Genomic DNA, 18,644 nt, shown 5'->3' with positions numbered 1-18,644 from the left:
TATTTTTAACTATTTAAAGCTATGTCATCAGTACAACTTTGAGAAATTGTTCATCATGCAATACACTTGTCCAAAGCTGGTATTAGAAGCAAAAAGTCCACATAAGAGGCATAGAGATCTGAAGTGTCTTCAAAGTATGCAGGCTGTGCAGCTAATTTCTCTTGTAGCTTGAAATGTTTTTATACTTGAGATGTTTATCACTGCTTCATCAGTGATTTTTTTTACACCCCTGCTCTCCTCCCCAAAAGTAAGAATTGCTCATAGCAAGACATATGTTAAAATTGTCTTTCTCTGTTTGGGTTCCATAAAGTTGTCAATAAAACCACATTACTCGGAGTGTTTTTAAATGCTTAAAATTATGTTCCACTTACAGTAGACTTTGATCTGTTTGTTACGAGTTGAACCTCTTACATTTCATAGGGATCCTTATTAAGAGTGTAATTGAGGTTGTGCTGTGTGCATGTTTTAATCTAAAGAGGTCAACAAAATGGTTTGGGTTTTTTTTTTTTTTTGTGCATTTTGCTTGTGGAAATACCGTCAGAGTTGCTTGGAAATCAATGTTATTGTTTTTTTTTTCCCTGAAGTATGTGAGTTAAAGTGAAATTAGCCTTGTTCTTAACTCTAGCTGATGACTAGCATGGAATCTCTCTAAAAAATGGAAGAAGAAGTGAGAAAAAGCCTGCTGTACCCTGCTAAGCATACACAGTTGAAATATTCAGGTTATAGTACTAATGCATGTGGTGAGGATGCAATTGAGAGGGGGTTAAATGGTCACAGTTCTGAGCAAAAGCATCTGCACTGAAGTAATTTCAGGGAAAATTAATGTCTATTGTAGAAGATGAACTTCCTGTTAATGGGCGTAGCGCATTTTTTTTATGCTGTCCGACCAGTACTCTTCTTCCAATAGTTTGATGCTGCTGTAGAGTGATCTTTCTGTATCATGTTTCCCTTCTAATGATACTGATATTTTAAATTGACATAATTTGCCATTCTTTACATCCGTGCCATATCATCATCTTGTAGAGATAATCATTTGTGGTGGGTAATATCTCTTTCCAAATCTCAAATGATTTTGAACTCTAGAAGTATCTTAGATTTCTTGCTAGGCTAAATTCAGTATTTCGCAACATTCTTGGTTCTTCTGATTTTGAGTGATCAGAATATAAAACAAGTTTTTAGCTGTCCAGAAGTATGTAAGTATTGATTTGAAGTCCTAATTTGAGCATAAGAAACAAAAACTGTATTTCTACCTTTCCCCTTTTCTTTATTTTACTTTCTCCTGTTTTTCTAGAATGCTTCTTTCCTATTATCTATGTGCTTTCAGAATTGTGTATTGGAATATTGGCCATTAAATTTCATTACACTGCATGTAATGGATTTTTTTCCCTCTTCCCGAAATATTAGGTTTTCTTCAAAGAAATTTTCCTGTATATATTGGAAACTTCTACTAGCTCATTTGATCATAAGTGGATGGTTATACAAACGCTGACACGGATATGTGCAGGTACTAAGGTCTACTTGGTTCTAGTTTTTACATTTTTATGCTGAAAACCAAAACTGTACTTGCCTTTCACTGAATGATGTAGTCTTTGTTCCAGGTTTGACAATGTCACTTTGTTTATAGATGCCCAGAGTGTAGTGGACATCTACGTGAACTATGATTGTGATTTAAATGCAGCAAATATATTTGAAAGGCTGGTTAATGACCTATCAAAGATTGCTCAAGGAAGAGGCAGCCAAGAACTCGGCATGTCCAATGTTCAGGTAAAAAAAATTAAAAATAAAAAAATCTGCCAAACCTCATGAAAGTTCATCTTTCTTGAAATGATAAGTTAAGAATAAACTCTTTGTTCCATGTTCTAGTGTATTTCTTTTGATTTTTTTTTTCTAGGAATTAAGCTTGAGAAAGAAAGGATTGGAGTGCTTAGTATCGATCTTGAAATGCATGGTGGAGTGGAGTAAGGATCAGTATGTAAATCCCAATTCTCAGACAACACTTGGTAAGACATGAGACATCTTTCTTTTGGTTTTAGTAAAGAGATGCCACTGGAATTAAGTGCATTTCTCCAGAATTTTGATATTTCTGGTTTCCAGATTGGTAAAAACTCGTGCATGGATTAGTGTCATTTGTATGATTTGTTTGTCTTAATTGTAGGAATTCCTCCAATGCTGCTGCACTGAAAATTACTAAATCCTGTTATTTCACATATTTCTAACTTTAAAAGAGACTATAAAACGTACTTTGAAATGCCTTTAATTTCATATTGATTAAATTACTATTCGAGCAACCTGGGCGGAGAGCGATTTTTCATTTATTAATATGTAGCTATTGAATTTCCATTGCTGTAAATTGTGACGTAACTGAATCATTACTTGCTTTATTCTTGTTTCAGTCTGACCTGAGATGGAAACTACTAAGGTTATACCAGAATTATTATGTTAAGGGCTTAAGTTTGGTAGATGAAATAACAGAGTAGAAGCTGAAGATTAGAGGTGGTTAGCACTAGGCGCTCTATATCAGAAACTTTTAAGTTTCTAAGTTGTTCTTGTTTTTTCCTAAGTACTACAGATTATGGTTGTAATTTAAATGCCAAATACATTATACACTGAAAGAATCCTACGTGATGCACTGTAGTGATTTTTAGGTTATTTTCCCAACCAAAATAAAACCAGAGTATTCATAGGAAAATAAATAGATCATTGATGATAACTATATTAACTTTTAGAAGCCTTTAGAGAGAATTTGAAAAAGTATTTGAAGAATTATTTTGACTCTATTCCAGTTTCTTTTCACTTGAATGTATTGTATGTATTTTCTGTATATGTAATCCTTTCAATTTATAGGCCAAGAAAAACCTACAGAACAGGAGAGCAATGAAACCAAACACCCTGAGACAATTAACAGATATGGAAGCTTAAATTCCTTGGATTCTACTGCTTCATCAGGCATTGGCAGTTACAGCACACAGATGTCTGGCACTGACAACCCAGAGCAGTTTGAGGTCCTAAAGCAACAAAAGGAAATAATAGAACAAGGAATTGACTTGTGAGTGCCCTTTTATCACCCATGGGAGGGTGGATTCTTTTGGAACTATGAAGATTCCTGGGTTTTTCTTCCTTCTCCTCATAGATACTCATCTTGTGTTAGGAAAAAAACTCTGGATGTAACAGCACTTCCTCTGGTGAAAGAGTGCTGAATGGTGTCCCCTTTGGAGCCTGTCAACAGTGTTTTGTGTTAACCTAATTCCTCACAGCTAGAAGATGAGTACTCTGAATGTTTGTTCTTTCTTCTCCAGACCTGCTTGTCTAAAAATAATATTTTAAATTGGGATATAAAGAGCATTGAACTCTTGTGGTCGGTTAAATAGTACCTAATTTGCTGTACGCACTACTGGTGGAAGTGCAGATAGTTTCCTCCTAATTCATTAATTTTTCATAATTTGAACTAGGATAATATCACTGCTCAGTGGATTCTGACATGAATCTTCCATGTGATTTCAGACTTGTCACCTCACCTCCTCACTGAGGTCACTTTAAACAAAGCTAGAAGTTCTCTGTAGTGTAGTATTCAGACCCTGAAAAAACGTGCCTTAGTCCTTCAGTGTTTCAGTTCCTTTCTGTCATTTGGTTCCTTGTCTAGTGCATTTCCATTCTTATAGGCAACTCATGGATATCTAGAGTGGTTCGCAGAGACAAAAATGAAGAGCAACAAAGCGTTATTATTCCTTTCCAGATCAAGAATTTGCTGATTTGTGTGGGGTGTTTGTTTTTCTTCCTGGAGATAACTCTTCAAAATGTGCATTTTATTTATACATATATTTATGTATATATTTATATGTGTACATGCATATACAGTTCTGGAATGTGCAATAGACATGGAATTCTAGTTTGTTTTTGTTAGATCAGAGAAGAGCAGAAACTGAAAATCAGAATAAACCATAGTTTTTAGTTCTGCTTAGTGGGACTTGCTTGGATCCCATAAGGGCATTTACATAGGAAAGAAGAAGAGGCAGCCATTCACAGGAGTAAAAAATCATCAGGTGATGAAGGGAATAATCAGGAATAATTTAATCCTTTCTGATACATAGTTTCATAAAGGAAAAATTCTTATGTACAGATCTTTGATCGCTCATCCAAAATTATTTAATCTTCTTTGTTGAAGCAGGTATGGTTTTGTGCATAGGTAAGAGAGTTAACTCTCATTCCATCCTGATCTTTATTGTACAGATTCAATAAGAAGCCAAAGAGGGGGATTCAGTACCTGCAAGAACAAGGAATGCTTGGCATTACCCCTGAAGATATTGCACAGTTCTTGCATCAAGAGGAGAGATTAGATTCAGTAAGAAACTGTTTTCCTGATGTTTCTTTTTGGTTACGCTCATGTTTTGGTATCAGTTGCCAGTCACATGAGTGTTTTAAAGTGTATAATGTGCTTGTGCAATGGAGAAGGAAACTTCTGTCTTTCAAAATATGGGAAGTCATGGAATTAGTAATACAGTATGAAGGAGAGCTGTACTCTGTCCTATAAGCATCCTGCAGTTCAGTGGGGTGTAAGAAGACTGACCTACTTGAGCTGACTCAAGACTTGTTAGTGTTCCTAGGACTGTATTTGTTTTAGTTAACTGTATTTATTGAGTCCAGAAAGGGACTGTAAGAATTAACTGCGCTTTATAGACAACTTAAAAATAATGTGGCACTGCCAACGTGAAAAGCACATTTGCTGCCTCCCAGTGGAAAGTTATTTAATCTAGATGCTGTGTTTGATATGATTTACTGCTAGGAGCTGTTGCTGAACTTGGGATTGTCCAGCCATATCTGGCAGAAAAAAATGGGAATATCTTACTTTGGTATTGTCATGAAAGACACAGCTTGCTTAAACAGCAGTCAGCACCATTGTGCTTAGTAGCCACCCAGTTATCTCCTTAGGAAAGATGTGCATATACCCATGATTGTAGCTCTGGCTTCAGTGAAAAATTTCAGTACTGGAATTTAGAATCAGCCATCAAAAATTGTTAACCTCAGTTTACAAATACAGGCATCTTTATCTGAATGCAAAGTGTTTTTCACAGACACCTTTCTCTGAATCCAAAGTAGCACTGATAGTGACGCTGACAGTCATCAGGGGGATGTATTTGAGCATGACCAACATACATTTGGACATGGCTCTTAGGCATTTGAAGTCTGTACTGTAGTGGGAAGCAAGTTTATGTTAGTAAACTTTTCATTCTTACAATAAGTTTCCTAGCTATAAAGAGCAGAGAAATGAACAGTCCCTGGTAATACTGTCTTTTGGAAATGTGGTCTTTGTCTAATAGAACAAAATGGTATATGAGTCAAATCAGAGAAGTAGAGAAGCAGGCATGTAGAGCATGTAAGGGAGTGTTAGAATATCTAGGCAAAACGCTTTGCTTTAGAGAGTAGAGGAGAACCAGCAGTATGTGTCTGAGCTACATTCAGGCTTTTCTTTTTGTGAAATGTATGGGCAGTATGAGTATGTTCTTATTCTGCCTACCTCCCTCTCCTCACCCTCAATATAAATGTACTAGTTTGTGTTTTTCTGTTCTTATTTTAGACTCAGGTTGGGGAGTTCCTGGGAGACAATGATAAATTCAACAAAGAAGTCATGTATGCATATGTAGACCAACACGACTTCTCAGGAAAGGATTTTGTTTCAGCTCTTCGTCTGTTTCTAGAGGGATTTCGTCTTCCAGGAGAGGCTCAGAAGATTGATCGGCTAATGGAGAAATTTGCTGCTAGATATTTAGAATGTAACCAAGGGTAAGTCCTACTTTTATCTCCTGAACTTTGGAAAGCTGAATAATAAGTAAACTTATTAATAAGTCATTATGTAGTTATTAATACTTAATAATAAGTAAACTTATAGTAACTTGATGTTATTTTTCTTCTTTCTCAACTCAGGCAAACTCTTTTTGCTAGTGCAGACACTGCGTATGTCTTGGCTTACTCAATTATCATGCTGACAACAGATCTTCATAGTCCACAGGTATGTTGCTAGGGAAATACTTGTATCATCTGCAGACATCTAACTTTCAGCCTTTTTGACAATGTAGTTGTAAAATCTAAACGTTCAGTTTAATCACAGAATCATAAAATGGCTTCAGTTAGAGGAGACCTCAGAGATGCATCAAGTTCCAACTCCCCTGCCACAGGCAGAGTTGCCAGCCACTAGATCAAATACTAGATCAGATTGCCCAGAGTCCCATCCAGTCTGGCCTTAAACACCTCCGGGGACGGAACATCCACAGCTTCTCCAGGAAACCTGTTCCAGCACCTCAGCACTCTCTCAGTAAAAGCCTTCCCCCTGATGTCTAATTTAAATCTCCCTTCTTTCAGTTTAAAACCATTCCCCCTTGTCCTATCACTGTATACCTGTGTAAAAAGTTGATTTCTCTCCTGTTTATAATCTCCCTTTAAATATGGGAAGGCCACAATGAGTTCTTCCCACAGCCTTCTTTCTTCCAGACAGAACAAGCCCAGCTCCTTCAGCTTGTCTTCATAGGAGAGGTGTTCCACTCGTGGATCATCTTCATGGCCCTCCTCTGGACCCCCTCCAAAAGCTCCACATCTTTTCTGTGTTGGGGGGCCCAGATTTGGATGCAGCTGGGGCCTCGTGAGGGCAGAATAGAGGAGGACAGTCGCCTCCCTCGCCCTGCTGGTCACTCCTTTTCTGATGGAACCCAGGATACCATTGGCCTTATGGGCTGTGAGTGCGTGCTGCTGGCTCATGTTAAGTTTTTCATCAACCAGGACCCTGAAGTCCTTCTCAGCAGGGCTGCTCTCAAGGAGTTCTTCTCCCAGGTTGTATACGTATCTGGGATTACCTTGACACAAGTGCCGAACCTTGCACTTGGCTTTGTTGAACCTCATTAGGTTCACAGGGGGCCCACCTTTTGAGTTTACCACGGTCCCTCTGGATGACATCCCTTCCTTCTGCTGTATTAACTGCCCCACTCAGCTTGATGTCATCAACAAACTTGCTGAGAGTGCGCTGAATCCCATCATCTATGTCATTGCTAAAGATGTTAAAGTGTACCAGACCTAAGATAGACCCACAGGGGACACCACTCATTACCAGCCCTCCACCTGGACATATAGCCACTGACCGTAACCCTCTGGTTGCAACTTTCCAGCCAGTTGCTTATCCACTGAATGGTCTACCCTTCCTATCTCTCCAATTTAGGGATAAGGATGCTAGGTATGCATGTAAAACATATGGTAGCTTAAGTTTGTGGACCTTTTAAAAAACACTATTCTTTTTCCATGGATATGAAGATTTTTAAGTTGTTTTGGCTAACCCTTTCTGTAAGGAACCATTTCCCTACCATGCATTGGATATAATGCTGAAAGTCGTAATCTAACCTACCACCTCAGACAGAACTTGTGTAATTTCCCACTGATTTTAGCACTCCTAATTTCAGACAGTTATGATACAGCCTTATCTCAGTAAATACAGCTCACTTCTGCAGTGCATAATATTCAAAACTTTAGTAATTAGCCATCATTATTAAAAAAAATGTGCAAAAAGTAATGAATTCTGGGATTATATTTAGAACAAATAGTCTAGTCTGTATGAAAAAAGTGTGTTTTTTGGTAAAGTATGGCTAACATATCTGCAGATCCTACTTGAATGTCTATCAGTGTTGTAATGCCCACTTGTCCATGGGGGATGATGTAGATTTGATAGTGAAGTCTTGCATGTGTTGGATACTTAATTTCTTTTGAATCAGCAGGTTCATGGTAACTTCTTATCTGTCCATCTGCTTTTAGGCAGTATTCTAACTTCTGTGAACATGCCCTTTATTCATATTAAAAGATTCTTTCTGATTTTCAGGTTAAGAATAAAATGACAAAAGAACAATATATTAAAATGAATAGAGGTATCAATGACAGTAAAGATCTCCCTGAAGAATATTTGTCTGCTATCTACAATGAAATAGCTGGAAAGAAGATTTCAATGAAAGAAACAAAAGAATTAACAATACCTACAAAATCCAGTAAGCAAAGTAAGTAATTGCAGTTAGCACTGGCTCTTCAGTGTCATGTAACCGTATCTCCTACTTTAAGTGAAATCAGCATGATTTACGTAACTCAGTAATAGACTTACATCATTCACGTCAAATTCTTTTACTTCACATAAATGCATGTTGCTACCTTCAAATGTCTGTTAAATGCAGCTGTTTATTTTCACTTCTCCATGCTGCTGAATTTTTGGCTTTTAGGGCATTGAGTATGCTGAATATGGGTTTTGCTGTTGACCAGCAACAGAGGGAGATAAATATGACGGCTTCATGAAATAGGAGTGTTGTCAATAGGCATGGTGCAGAACAAACGCAGTAGTAGTACCTTCTGCTTTTGGGCTAAGCATTGTGGTGGGTGGTTTTTTTATGCAAATAAGCAGGCTTCTTCAAGAATCTTGCATTGTTTTATTTACAGGGCCGAAGCTGACTATGCTTTTCAAATGATCTCTTCCTCCCTCTAATAGCAGACAGACTTTTTTGTGGTTTCCACAGTGTGAAAATTCAGAAGTTACTCATTCTAGTTGTTAGACAGAAGCTATTAAGAGAGACTGTTGTTTTATTCCCAATGTAGCCAAATTTGTATACTTTTAAGCAGAAGTCCTAGGTTAGTCTTCTGAACAGATTGCTTGCAGGAAATTTGCATCTGGAAAAAGCACCCATCCAATTTCACACAAACTTGCCTTAAGTTAAATTATGTCAATATTCTACTTTGCTGATATGGTAATTTGAGAAAATAACGACAATACAAAAGAACCACCCAAATTCAAGTATGGAACTTGATGGAAAATTCCTAAAATTCTGTTACTCCCGAAGACTCTACTGCTATAGATGTACGAATGTAAAAAGAAGAAAAAATATGTTTACAGGTGTTGCCAGTGAAAAGCAGAGAAGGCTCCTGTATAATCTGGAAATGGAACAGATGGCTAAGACAGCTAAAGCTCTTATGGAGGCCGTGAGCCATGTTCAGGCACCATTTACCAGTGCAACGCACCTGGAGCATGTGAGACCCATGTTTAAGGTAAGCTACATTTTTAGATATTTAAGGCAAATATCACAGAGTTTCTTCTTCATACAAAAAGCTGACTGACAGGATTTGGTGAAAATACTAAAGGTATGTGTCTGCTGCGTTTTGATTATTTTGTAAGTTTATTTAACATGTAACAGGGAAGAATGAACTTTGAGCTCTTCCACTGCGGTTTCATTTACACTGGGATTTGAGGATTTTGTGTGCCTCGATACAACGGAGAAATTAGGAGGAGTGTTAAGAGAAACAGAAGTGTAAAGAGTAGTTAAAAACTTCAAATAATGGAGTTTATGTTTCATGTATGGAAATGTAGTCCAAGCATTCTCAGGCTAATCCCAGTCCATTATTTGAGTCCTTCCTGATGCTCCTGAGAGTGATTACTTCACATTTAGGAAGAGCAATTATCAGAATAAACTTCTAACTAATGTTTTCTTTTTCAAATGAGTATTTCAGAGAGTCTTAGGTGGTTGTCTAGTTTGGGAGCAAGTAGCTAGGCCTGTATTAAACTTGGATGGTTTTTATTTGTTTGCTTTTAAAACTCGTATTATTCTAAACAGCTGTCCTTACCATTGTGTAGGTGCAAAGTTATCTGCAACCCAAATGCATTTTCCCATACTAGTGACTCAGTTTTGTAGTTACAAAATGTGCTTGATAGCTTATTGTGTCTCAGAATGCTTGTGGATATAATCTTTGGCCACTAATTCATTTTGGTAAACTGACGCTGAAAGAGATTGTTGTGCTCTTTCCATGTGCCCTCATTTGCTGCCCTTGTGCCAGGTGCTCATATGACCCCTTCATGATCTGCTCCAGGGAGTTAAATTCTCAGAAGACTACCCTGAAAAGAAAGAAATAGTTCCATGATGCAGTGTGCTATGAGGACAAATTGAGCTTTAGGCCCTGGCTAGAGAGGGAATGAGGTTGTAGCTGTGAAACTCTCTGTGAGGCAAAATTCTAAGTTGTTTATCGCCACTATTAATAATTGGTAAGTAGGTCATTACTCCATACAGAATAATGCTGAGTGAAGCCCTTGCTTAAGATCTAGTTTCAGAGATCACTTAGCAGAGATGTACTGGATGTCATTTCTCTCCACTGTCTTCTTAAAGGCTGAAATGAAATAACTTGCATACAGGCATGTTACAAAATCATAGATTTTTTGTTTCCCATTTGTGTTACCAACCCTATTGATCTGACATCCCTAGCCTTTGGTATCTGAGAAGTTTGTTTGTACAGTCCCTGTTTTTTTCAAAGGGCAAAATATAAACCATCTGGGTAACACCCTGAACGTCTTCTGTGAAGTTAATGAGAGAAATTTTCTTGTTGTCATAAGCTAATTAAAGAACTGATGATAGTGCTGTATGTATGTCGAAGAGAGAACTGTCTTGCCAAACGTAAGAGATTAAGAAGTTATGAATACTTAATCTCCTGTGGTTTATTCAGACTTTATAATTTAGATTTCAGCAAATGTTATAGATTTCTAGGTATCTCCTTCACCCACTGGTGATACAGTAAAGCTTATCACATCTATATAGGTAGGTGTGCCAAATGGTTAAACCAAAACAGAAATACACTTTATGCAACCATCTAAGCACTCCAAAATTGAATGTGTCATAGAATCATAGGATGGCCTGGGTTGAAAAGGACCTCAAAGATCATCAAGTTTCAACCCCCCTGCTGTGTGCAGGGTTGCCAACTGCTAGACCAGGCTGCCCAGAGCCACGTCCAGCCTGGCCTTGAATGCCTCCAGGGATGGGGCATCCACAACCTCCTTGGGCAACCTGTTCCAGTGCGTCACCACCCTCTGAGTGAAAGGTATTAGAAAGTATTATTAGAAAGTATCTCTGTATATTTTAAGGGATGGATTTTCACCTTTTATGACAAAAGTCTGTTATAAATAACAGCATAAATCTACTTATAAAGCATAACATAATGACCTCTAGGTGGTTCCTAACAGGAAAGTGTTTCAGTTTTGCAGTATTTCACATTGGTTTTGGTTGCATTAGGAATGAAAATTGAAATGAAAAGAAGTGAGGAAAAAAGAAAAAAAGTAATACCACACCTCTGCAGCGTGCAGTAGGGAATTAAGTCCTGGATCAAGTAGTTCATCTGAGTTTTTTAACAGTCTCCCAGGAGTATGTTTTGATGTGCGCAAGTTTTAAGCAGTTTATCAAGGTAGTGGTTTTGGAATTACTAGCTCAAATGAATCTAAAACTCTGTGATGAATCACTTTCGCTTGAAATTGTGTGAAGTCTCTTGCTGCCTGCTGTGGCCATTGATTCTGTCTTGCATCTGGGGTGACTTGGGGTAATTATTTCTAAAATTATCCTTGATACCCTGTGGTTTCCTCTTCATAACAGCCTGTAGTTCTGGCAGAATCCTTTGCATCTTCTGATCCCTTTTCCTGCTTGTTGGAGAGGGGACTTTAGTCACATTCTCCTGCCATAATTTCTAGCCGAGCGTAGTATACTCGCAATCCCACACAAGGCATGAGGAAAATGTGGGCTTATATACAGCCTTTTACTGTCTTAAAGTAATTTTAGCTGAATTAATAAAATATATTGCCTTATGTATTACTTTTTTTTTTAACTTTTTTTTTTAACCAGGACAAAGGTGACTTACTGAAGGACATAGCTTTCTTTGCAGTGGAACACTTTATACACTGCAGAGTTGAACATACCTGCTCTTGCCATAATTATTAGCTCTACCTTTATTCCATGTTCTGTGGCACATTTGTGTAGCACAGATAAAGGTTATCCAGGGAACACCAAAACTGTAATAGGCATCTAATTGATGTAACTTTGGAGATAGGTTGTTGTTTTTTTTTAACTATCTTAAGTTGTCTTTTTTTGTTTCTTGCTGTGACAGAGTGGTTCTGCAGGGGAATGCCTGACTGTATTACTTCCGTTCTTTCTCTGGTGTCTCCTATAACTGTTCTCTTTTGGCAGAAGGCAACTTCAGCTATTTACAAGTCAAGGACTGAATTTAAGCTTCAGCAAGGTGTTGAAAATGTAACATTTATTCTTTTTAAGTACTAGCAGTTCATAATGCAGCTTTCATTTTGCCTATGTTCCAGTTGGCATGGACACCTTTCCTAGCTGCGTTCAGTGTGGGTCTACAGGACTGTGATGATACAGAAGTTGCATCTCTTTGTTTGGAGGGTATACGATGTGCTATCAGGATCGCTTGCATTTTCAACATACAGGTAAAATAATAAACGTTAAAATTAAGGTTGAGACAATACTTCAAGTACCAGCATAGTGTTAGGATTGTTCTAAAAGCTCTTGTTGCTGAAGCTATACACTGTAGATCCTAGAGGCTGCTCACTTCTGCATATACTACAACCTTACACCAGCTGATCTTTCAGGGTTTGTTCCAACAGAAATCTTTCTGTTACAATTGACTGGGCGTCTTTTAAATAAAGTAAGGTCTTTCCTGTTGTTTTGTGGTAAATGCTGTCATGCTGATGTACTGCATTTTTGTTTCCCCACAAGTGCTTTTCTGTCAAAGTACTTTTTTTTCAGCTTTCTTTTCCTGTAGGCGATGTTATGTAAAATAAGGCTTTCTGGGCTGTTTCATAAGTAAAATAATATTTCTGTGAACTGAGTTTGAAATACTGTTCTCAAATACAGAGACATAATACTAATCTGAGACTTTAATAATTGGATATTCTTTTAACCTTAATGACAGTGGAAATGTTTTTCCTGACATAACGCACAAAAATGTATTTTGCTTTAAGTGCAGTGCCAAGAGTTCCAGGCTTTTTGTCTCTAGAGAGTAGTAATTCTGATTAAACGTGAGGTTTGGTTTTGGTTGGTTGGTTTTAGTTTTTGCTTTTCATTTTAAAATCATAGGTAGTTAACATAATAAATGAAAGGCTAGTGTACCATAGGCCCTCTGTAGGGATAAATGAAGACAGGCGTAATCCAAATTCATGTATTATTTCTTGTTTTCAATTAAAAACAAAAACAACAACCCCCTCCAAGCTCCTCCCCCCAAAAATCCATGTAAAACTAACTTAAATACAAACTGTTGAAATGTGATAGGATACTGAACACTTCTCTTAAATTATTCTTTCACTCTGATACAACAAATCAGTTAACTTTTTAGAACTAACGTGGTAAGGCACATTGGGAGTTCTCATACAGCTACCTAAAAAACAGTTTTAGATCATATAGGTTTCCTCCCTGTCTTTTCACTTCATTTTTTTTTATTTTTTGTCCTGAACAAATGTGAATTTGATAAACAAAGCCTTCCTTGAAGCCTACAGCTATGCAGTGAAATTCACTTTCCTGTTATTTTTGTTTCTAAATTGCAAACGTGGAACTGCTGGTGCGCATATTGGTTTCAGCAGCTGCAAAGATTCGCCCTCTGTCCTGTGCTGGTCTGTCCTTATTGGGGAGGGCAAGGACACGTCTGCTTTAAGATCCCAGCGTTCCAAGAACATACCAGAAACAGTTGCACCTTTCCGTTGTTTGGGTACAAACTAGAGGTGTTTCAAAGGAAACACTACTCATTTGCTGAAATTTAATGTTTTCTGTTTATTTCAATTCAGAATTGATGTTCCTTCCTAGTTTTCTATGGGAATTCTGGTTTGTTGATGACTCCGGTACATGACGCGATTCCTTTACACAAGGTCCTGATGAGGTGCAAACATTGTCTGACTTCAGGTGCCAGAAGGTTGTGGTGGCTTGAAGGAGCTTGGCAGATCTGTGCTTCTGCTCACTTAAGGATCTTTACTGTTGGAAGCACATTTTTCTCATGCCCTTAACTGGTGCTGGTGGCTTCCTTGTTTCATCGAATAAACATAAAGATCAGAGTCTTATAGCAGTTAGCCATTACTTTACATGCCCAGAAAGGCAATGAACGGAGCCAGACTCTTAGTTTTAATTGTGTAAGCGCACAATAGAGTTAAGCTGTGCATGCTCACCTCTGACCACAGTTAAGCCTCTTTAAAGGTTCTGTTTTCATTATTTATACTGTTAACCTCAACCTGTCACATTCTGGCTTTTTCCTTAAGCGGCTGGGACAAGATGTGCACATAAAGGATACATGCAGTTCACTGATGTCATCTGTTAATTTCTGTTTGATAGATGAATGGCTTAGTTTTTCTCTCTTAATTTGATGCCTTAGAAAAAGGATCAGAAGGGGAAGGGGTATATGTATGGAACAGAGAGGGAAGGTAGAAATAAAAATACATCTTTTTCAGAAGGTACGTAGTTTGTAGATTCTAAAACTTATTCACTTACTACCATACAACTTCCACTTTCACGCTTGTACTTCATTTGCTGTGCCTTTACCAGCATGCTCTGCTTTAGTAGCTGGGGCTGAACGGGACGGCTGGATGACTCTGGGAGAATTCAGCCCTTGTATTGTTGCCCTCTGTTGTGGTTTTTGTGCTCTGTAAAACATGTTCTACGGATCTTACATGATGGGAAAGTAAAATCTGCTTGTAAACTCAGCTGTAATCCCCTTTCTAGATTTGTGGTGGGTTCATATGAGATCTGAGGTCTTTCCTTTGGGGCTTACAGCACCCAGTACTTAAAAATCAGATACCTGTGTGTGGAATGCTCCCTTTTGTGCCTTGTTGATGGATTTCATCTGCATAGATTATAGGTCTGCTGCTGTTTGCCCAGCTGTAACAGTCATCTCGCATGCTTTTGAGGTGTCCAAGTGTGTAGATTAAATCAAATATTTTTTGAGCAATTCTGTGGAATTGGCAAACAGATGCTTTATAGATAAGTTATTTAGACTCTACTGCAAAAAAAATTGTAAAAGTTGAGAGAATCCGCCAAGGCAGCATTTTGAGAAAAGGTCCAGGTGCAACAAAAGAATACTAAAAGCTTAGTTAAGAGGCTGTGTTTCTTCTGAAACAGCTTCCTGTTTCCAGGGGGAAAAAAAAAGTCCCTGTAACAAACAAACTTAGAAAGCTAGTGACCTTTGTGTCCTATGTGTCCTGTGCTGTCACACATTATACTTCATGCTCCTGAGTAGAGGGATCCTAACTTTATGCTATAGCTTACTGCAGAAGAGTTGGAGAGATTTTTGTTCTGTAAAATGCATCATAAATTCAGTTTGAAGAAGAGAAAGGTAAATGGTGTAGCTGCTAAAATTACAGATCATACTAAAAACAGGAAACTGAGAAAAAACAAAGCAAATCTTTTTTCTCTCCTTTGTAGCTTGAAAGAGATGCCTACGTCCAAGCATTGGCAAGATTTACATTACTTACAGTGAGTTCTGGTATTACTGAAATGAAGCAGAAGAATATTGACACAATTAAAACTCTCATCACAGTGGCTCATACAGATGGAAACTATTTAGGAAATTCCTGGCATGAGGTACCAAAGTTAATTTGTTCTTGAACTGTAAGAATGCTTACTGAGTTTGAATGGATTTGTGTGCTTGATTGTGCATAAGTACAACATTCTATAGAAAAATGTCACATATATACTTTCACATATACATTACATAGAATTGCTTATTCTGCAGCCAACTGAAGTAGCAAAACATGTCCAGTTCAGGAAAAAAATTGCAAGAGACTAATGTTGTAATATTCAAGTTACTTGTCATTTTTTATTGAAGAACAAGAATACTTGCCTGACCTTGAACACATGGGGACAAAAAGATTAATTTATAAACGTCTGCCTTCAGGTTTATGTTTTTACTGTGTTAAACTACTTTTTGTTGCTAAACAACTTGTCTGCTCTCTGTACTAGATTCTGAAATGCATCAGTCAACTTGAGCTGGCACAGCTAATAGGAACTGGAGTAAAACCTCGTTACATCTCAGGGACAGTGCGTGGCAGGGAAGGTTCTTTTACAGGAACGAAAGATCAGGCGCCTGACGAATTTGTGGGGTTAGGACTGGGTAAGTAATGTAGACACCAAGTATTTCGTGTGCAGGCGCATGTTAGTTTGCAGCTTGCTTTCATTATTGGTGACTGTCAGGTTCAGAGATGTGACCATGAAGTAGTCCTTCTGAAACGGTGTCTACGTGTGTATCTTACGCTTTGAGTAGGCATCTCTGGAATATTTATTTTGTTCTATGAACTGTTATCTCTGGGATGAGAAAGTGGGAAACGTAAGGAAATTACACTTTATTTCTCATAAAATATAGCTGACCAAGTAAGAATGTATTGCTGATAGTATGACCAGATTTAATAATAATCCAGAGTTAGCACACTAAATATTTTACAGTGTATGGGTAAAGGTGTAGGGTATGGAAATATCGAGGCAGTGTAACTCCATTTCACTGTTAGAAATTTTCAGTTTCAAGATGTTGCTAGGTATCTCCTGCTTTGTGAGTGACTTCATCTACAGCCAAACAAAACTTTTGCATTCCCTTAAGCTTTATCTTTTATGCAGTGTTTTTTCAGAGTAGTAACGATAGTTTTACTAGTTACCCTGACTTTAGCCCTCAGCTCATCCTCGTTATCTGGCTTTGTGTCTTCCTCCTGCAGCTCTTACTCTGCAGTCAGTCCTTCTCTTTCCATTGTGCTCTGCCTTTGCCGGCACCATCTTGCCAGGATTGACTGAAGGGAAACCTTATCCTTGGAAATCACTGCATCTGCCAGCATCTCATACACTGTGCTTCCCCTTGCACATCATGTTGTTCATCTTGCACTTTATTGTTCCCTGATGACCTATCCAACTTTGCTTTTTCCAAGTACTGAGAATATTTCTACATTGAAGTGTCAGGCCCTTAAAAATTTTAAGTCCTAATAGCTCAAGAATGTAAACTGTGGTCAGGTGTCTCTAAATCATATTTGCAGTCATTGGTGTAGATCCAGCTCATAAACATTTTTTTTTCCTTCTGTCAGCTACATTTCTAAGGAGCATAATCTGTGCCCAAATGCATAAAAACGTTTCTGCCCAAGTTGAATTTCTGGAATGCTTGTTTCTGTGCACATATGGAAATTTAACTATTTTCTCTTAATAGTATAATTTTAATCTTATTGGAAAATGTTTAACTCGCTGGAATTTATTTTTTGTACACTAAGTGACTGTGTTCTGACAGGGCCCCTTTCTTGACCTCAGTTTTTTTCACTCTTCTTCACAAATTGTATTGCAGATATTTTTTTTTCTGTGTTGAGTTTTGGAAATAGAGCTTTCTAGCCATCTATCCATAAAACTGTATTCCTATGAAGAACCCAGAGGGTACATGCCCATGTATATAGCCATGCATTTTACAGCCCAGCAATTGTTCAGTTAGTGAAGTTGCAGTGTGACGTCAAGTAAGCCTCGTCTTTCAAACCTACTTGCAAAATCTGGTGCACTGATGCAGCAGCGTTCACTCTTACTGCTGAAGTAGAGGTGTGCAGAACAGAAGGCTCAATTACCACAGGAAGAGAGATTCAGCTGTGTACTCTTGCAGCGCCTACTTCTCAATGTCTTCATCACTCTTTCTGTTATGAACCTTTTGTCTTTTACTTGAGAATTCACAGCATCACAGGCACTTGTGTTGTAAAAGTAAAGGAACAGCTGTCCATTCTTTTCTTTCCTTCATAGGAGTGGAGGTAAAACTTGGAGTTTGAACTGGGAAGTTCAGCTTGCCTCATCTCTTTGTAAAGTTGCAAGACAAAAGTCGCTGCTGTGAATAAGTTGTAGCCAAAGTGTAGCTTTTAGGTAACTGAAAATCCTCCTTGGACAATGTGAATTTAAGGAATTAATCTTTCATAAAGCAAAATTACATGAGTGACTGTATGTTTCCTTGTAAAAGATCTCATAGATGTTGGAATAGAAATGCATATTAAAAAAAAAAAAATGAGCTGCCTGTGGAGGCTTTACAGCATTGATCGTAAATCCTACGGAAATAACAAGTTTTCATGTAAACTGGCAGAATTGGTTAGGATTGTTTGACTTTGAAATACCTCTCCCAGATCACCTCACACAGAGCAATGTGTTTCTCAGCTGACACGTTACCTATATTCAAGCCAATTGGTCGCTATGATTAAAATAAAAGTTTTGATCAAATCCAACAGTATTACAAGTTGCTGAAATACTAGTATAAGGTCCTGTATGTGTGTGCCTACAGAAAAGTTACTCCAAAAAAGTCCTAGAAAAATCCTTCAAATGGCCCTATTTAGCTGGATCTGATGGCCGTCATTGCCAGCCTCCTCCAGCTGCGGAGCACAGCAAGACGAAGTGGCAGGCTGTTGGGAGGCGACCTGAAATGTAGAAACTTTTCTATCACTGCAAAGCTGAAAATGAAATGAAATCACGGCTCTTTGAACCTTCTGTTCTCCCTTATCTTTCTGATAGGCTGTTTAAGAGAAAAAAGCTTGCGTATAGTGTAGGTAGAATTACTCAGTGTTGATTGCAAGACTGTTGTTTTTTTTTTTTTTTTCTGATATCAGGGAGCTTAAAAGTTACAGGAAACTTCAGAAACATACTCACTGAAGTTAGCATTTTAATATGAGCTTTTCCAGGTGTTGTTTACAGTTTCTAGCTTCCAAAGTTGTTTCTTTTTTCCTCACTGTACTTGAGATGTACCTGTGAGATGGAGTTTTGATGGGAGTTCTGTATGAATGATTAAAAAGAAAACTGTCAGGATGGATTTACTTACTTGCTGCTAATAGAGTGGGAAAA

The 18,644-nt window shown here is 37.9% G+C and overlaps 1 protein-coding gene across 2 annotated transcripts in view; it reads left to right on the top strand.

Moving 5' to 3' along the window:
- The window catches only part of ARFGEF1 (ADP ribosylation factor guanine nucleotide exchange factor 1), an 89,598-nt gene that overhangs the window by 51,748 nt on the left and 19,206 nt on the right, over window positions 1-18,644 (top strand). For both annotated transcript variants that reach the window (XM_021388590.1, XM_021388591.1), the window contains 12 exons: window positions 1,405-1,504; window positions 1,625-1,764; window positions 1,892-2,000; window positions 2,845-3,046; window positions 4,228-4,339; window positions 5,573-5,778; window positions 5,920-6,004; window positions 7,853-8,024; window positions 8,906-9,057; window positions 12,134-12,262; window positions 15,237-15,395; window positions 15,774-15,924. In XM_021388590.1, coding sequence (XP_021244265.1) covers window positions 1,405-1,504; window positions 1,625-1,764; window positions 1,892-2,000; window positions 2,845-3,046; window positions 4,228-4,339; window positions 5,573-5,778; window positions 5,920-6,004; window positions 7,853-8,024; window positions 8,906-9,057; window positions 12,134-12,262; window positions 15,237-15,395; window positions 15,774-15,924 — 1,717 coding nt within the window. The remainder of the gene's footprint in view (window positions 1-1,404; window positions 1,505-1,624; window positions 1,765-1,891; window positions 2,001-2,844; window positions 3,047-4,227; window positions 4,340-5,572; window positions 5,779-5,919; window positions 6,005-7,852; window positions 8,025-8,905; window positions 9,058-12,133; window positions 12,263-15,236; window positions 15,396-15,773; window positions 15,925-18,644) is intronic.

The sequence above is a fragment of the Numida meleagris genome, chromosome 2 (assembly GCF_002078875.1).
Source record: "Numida meleagris isolate 19003 breed g44 Domestic line chromosome 2, NumMel1.0, whole genome shotgun sequence".
Taxonomy (NCBI): domain Eukaryota; kingdom Metazoa; phylum Chordata; class Aves; order Galliformes; family Numididae; genus Numida; species Numida meleagris.
The sequence above is the reverse complement of the archived record's forward strand: the minus strand, read 5'-3'. Positions and strand labels throughout refer to the sequence as shown.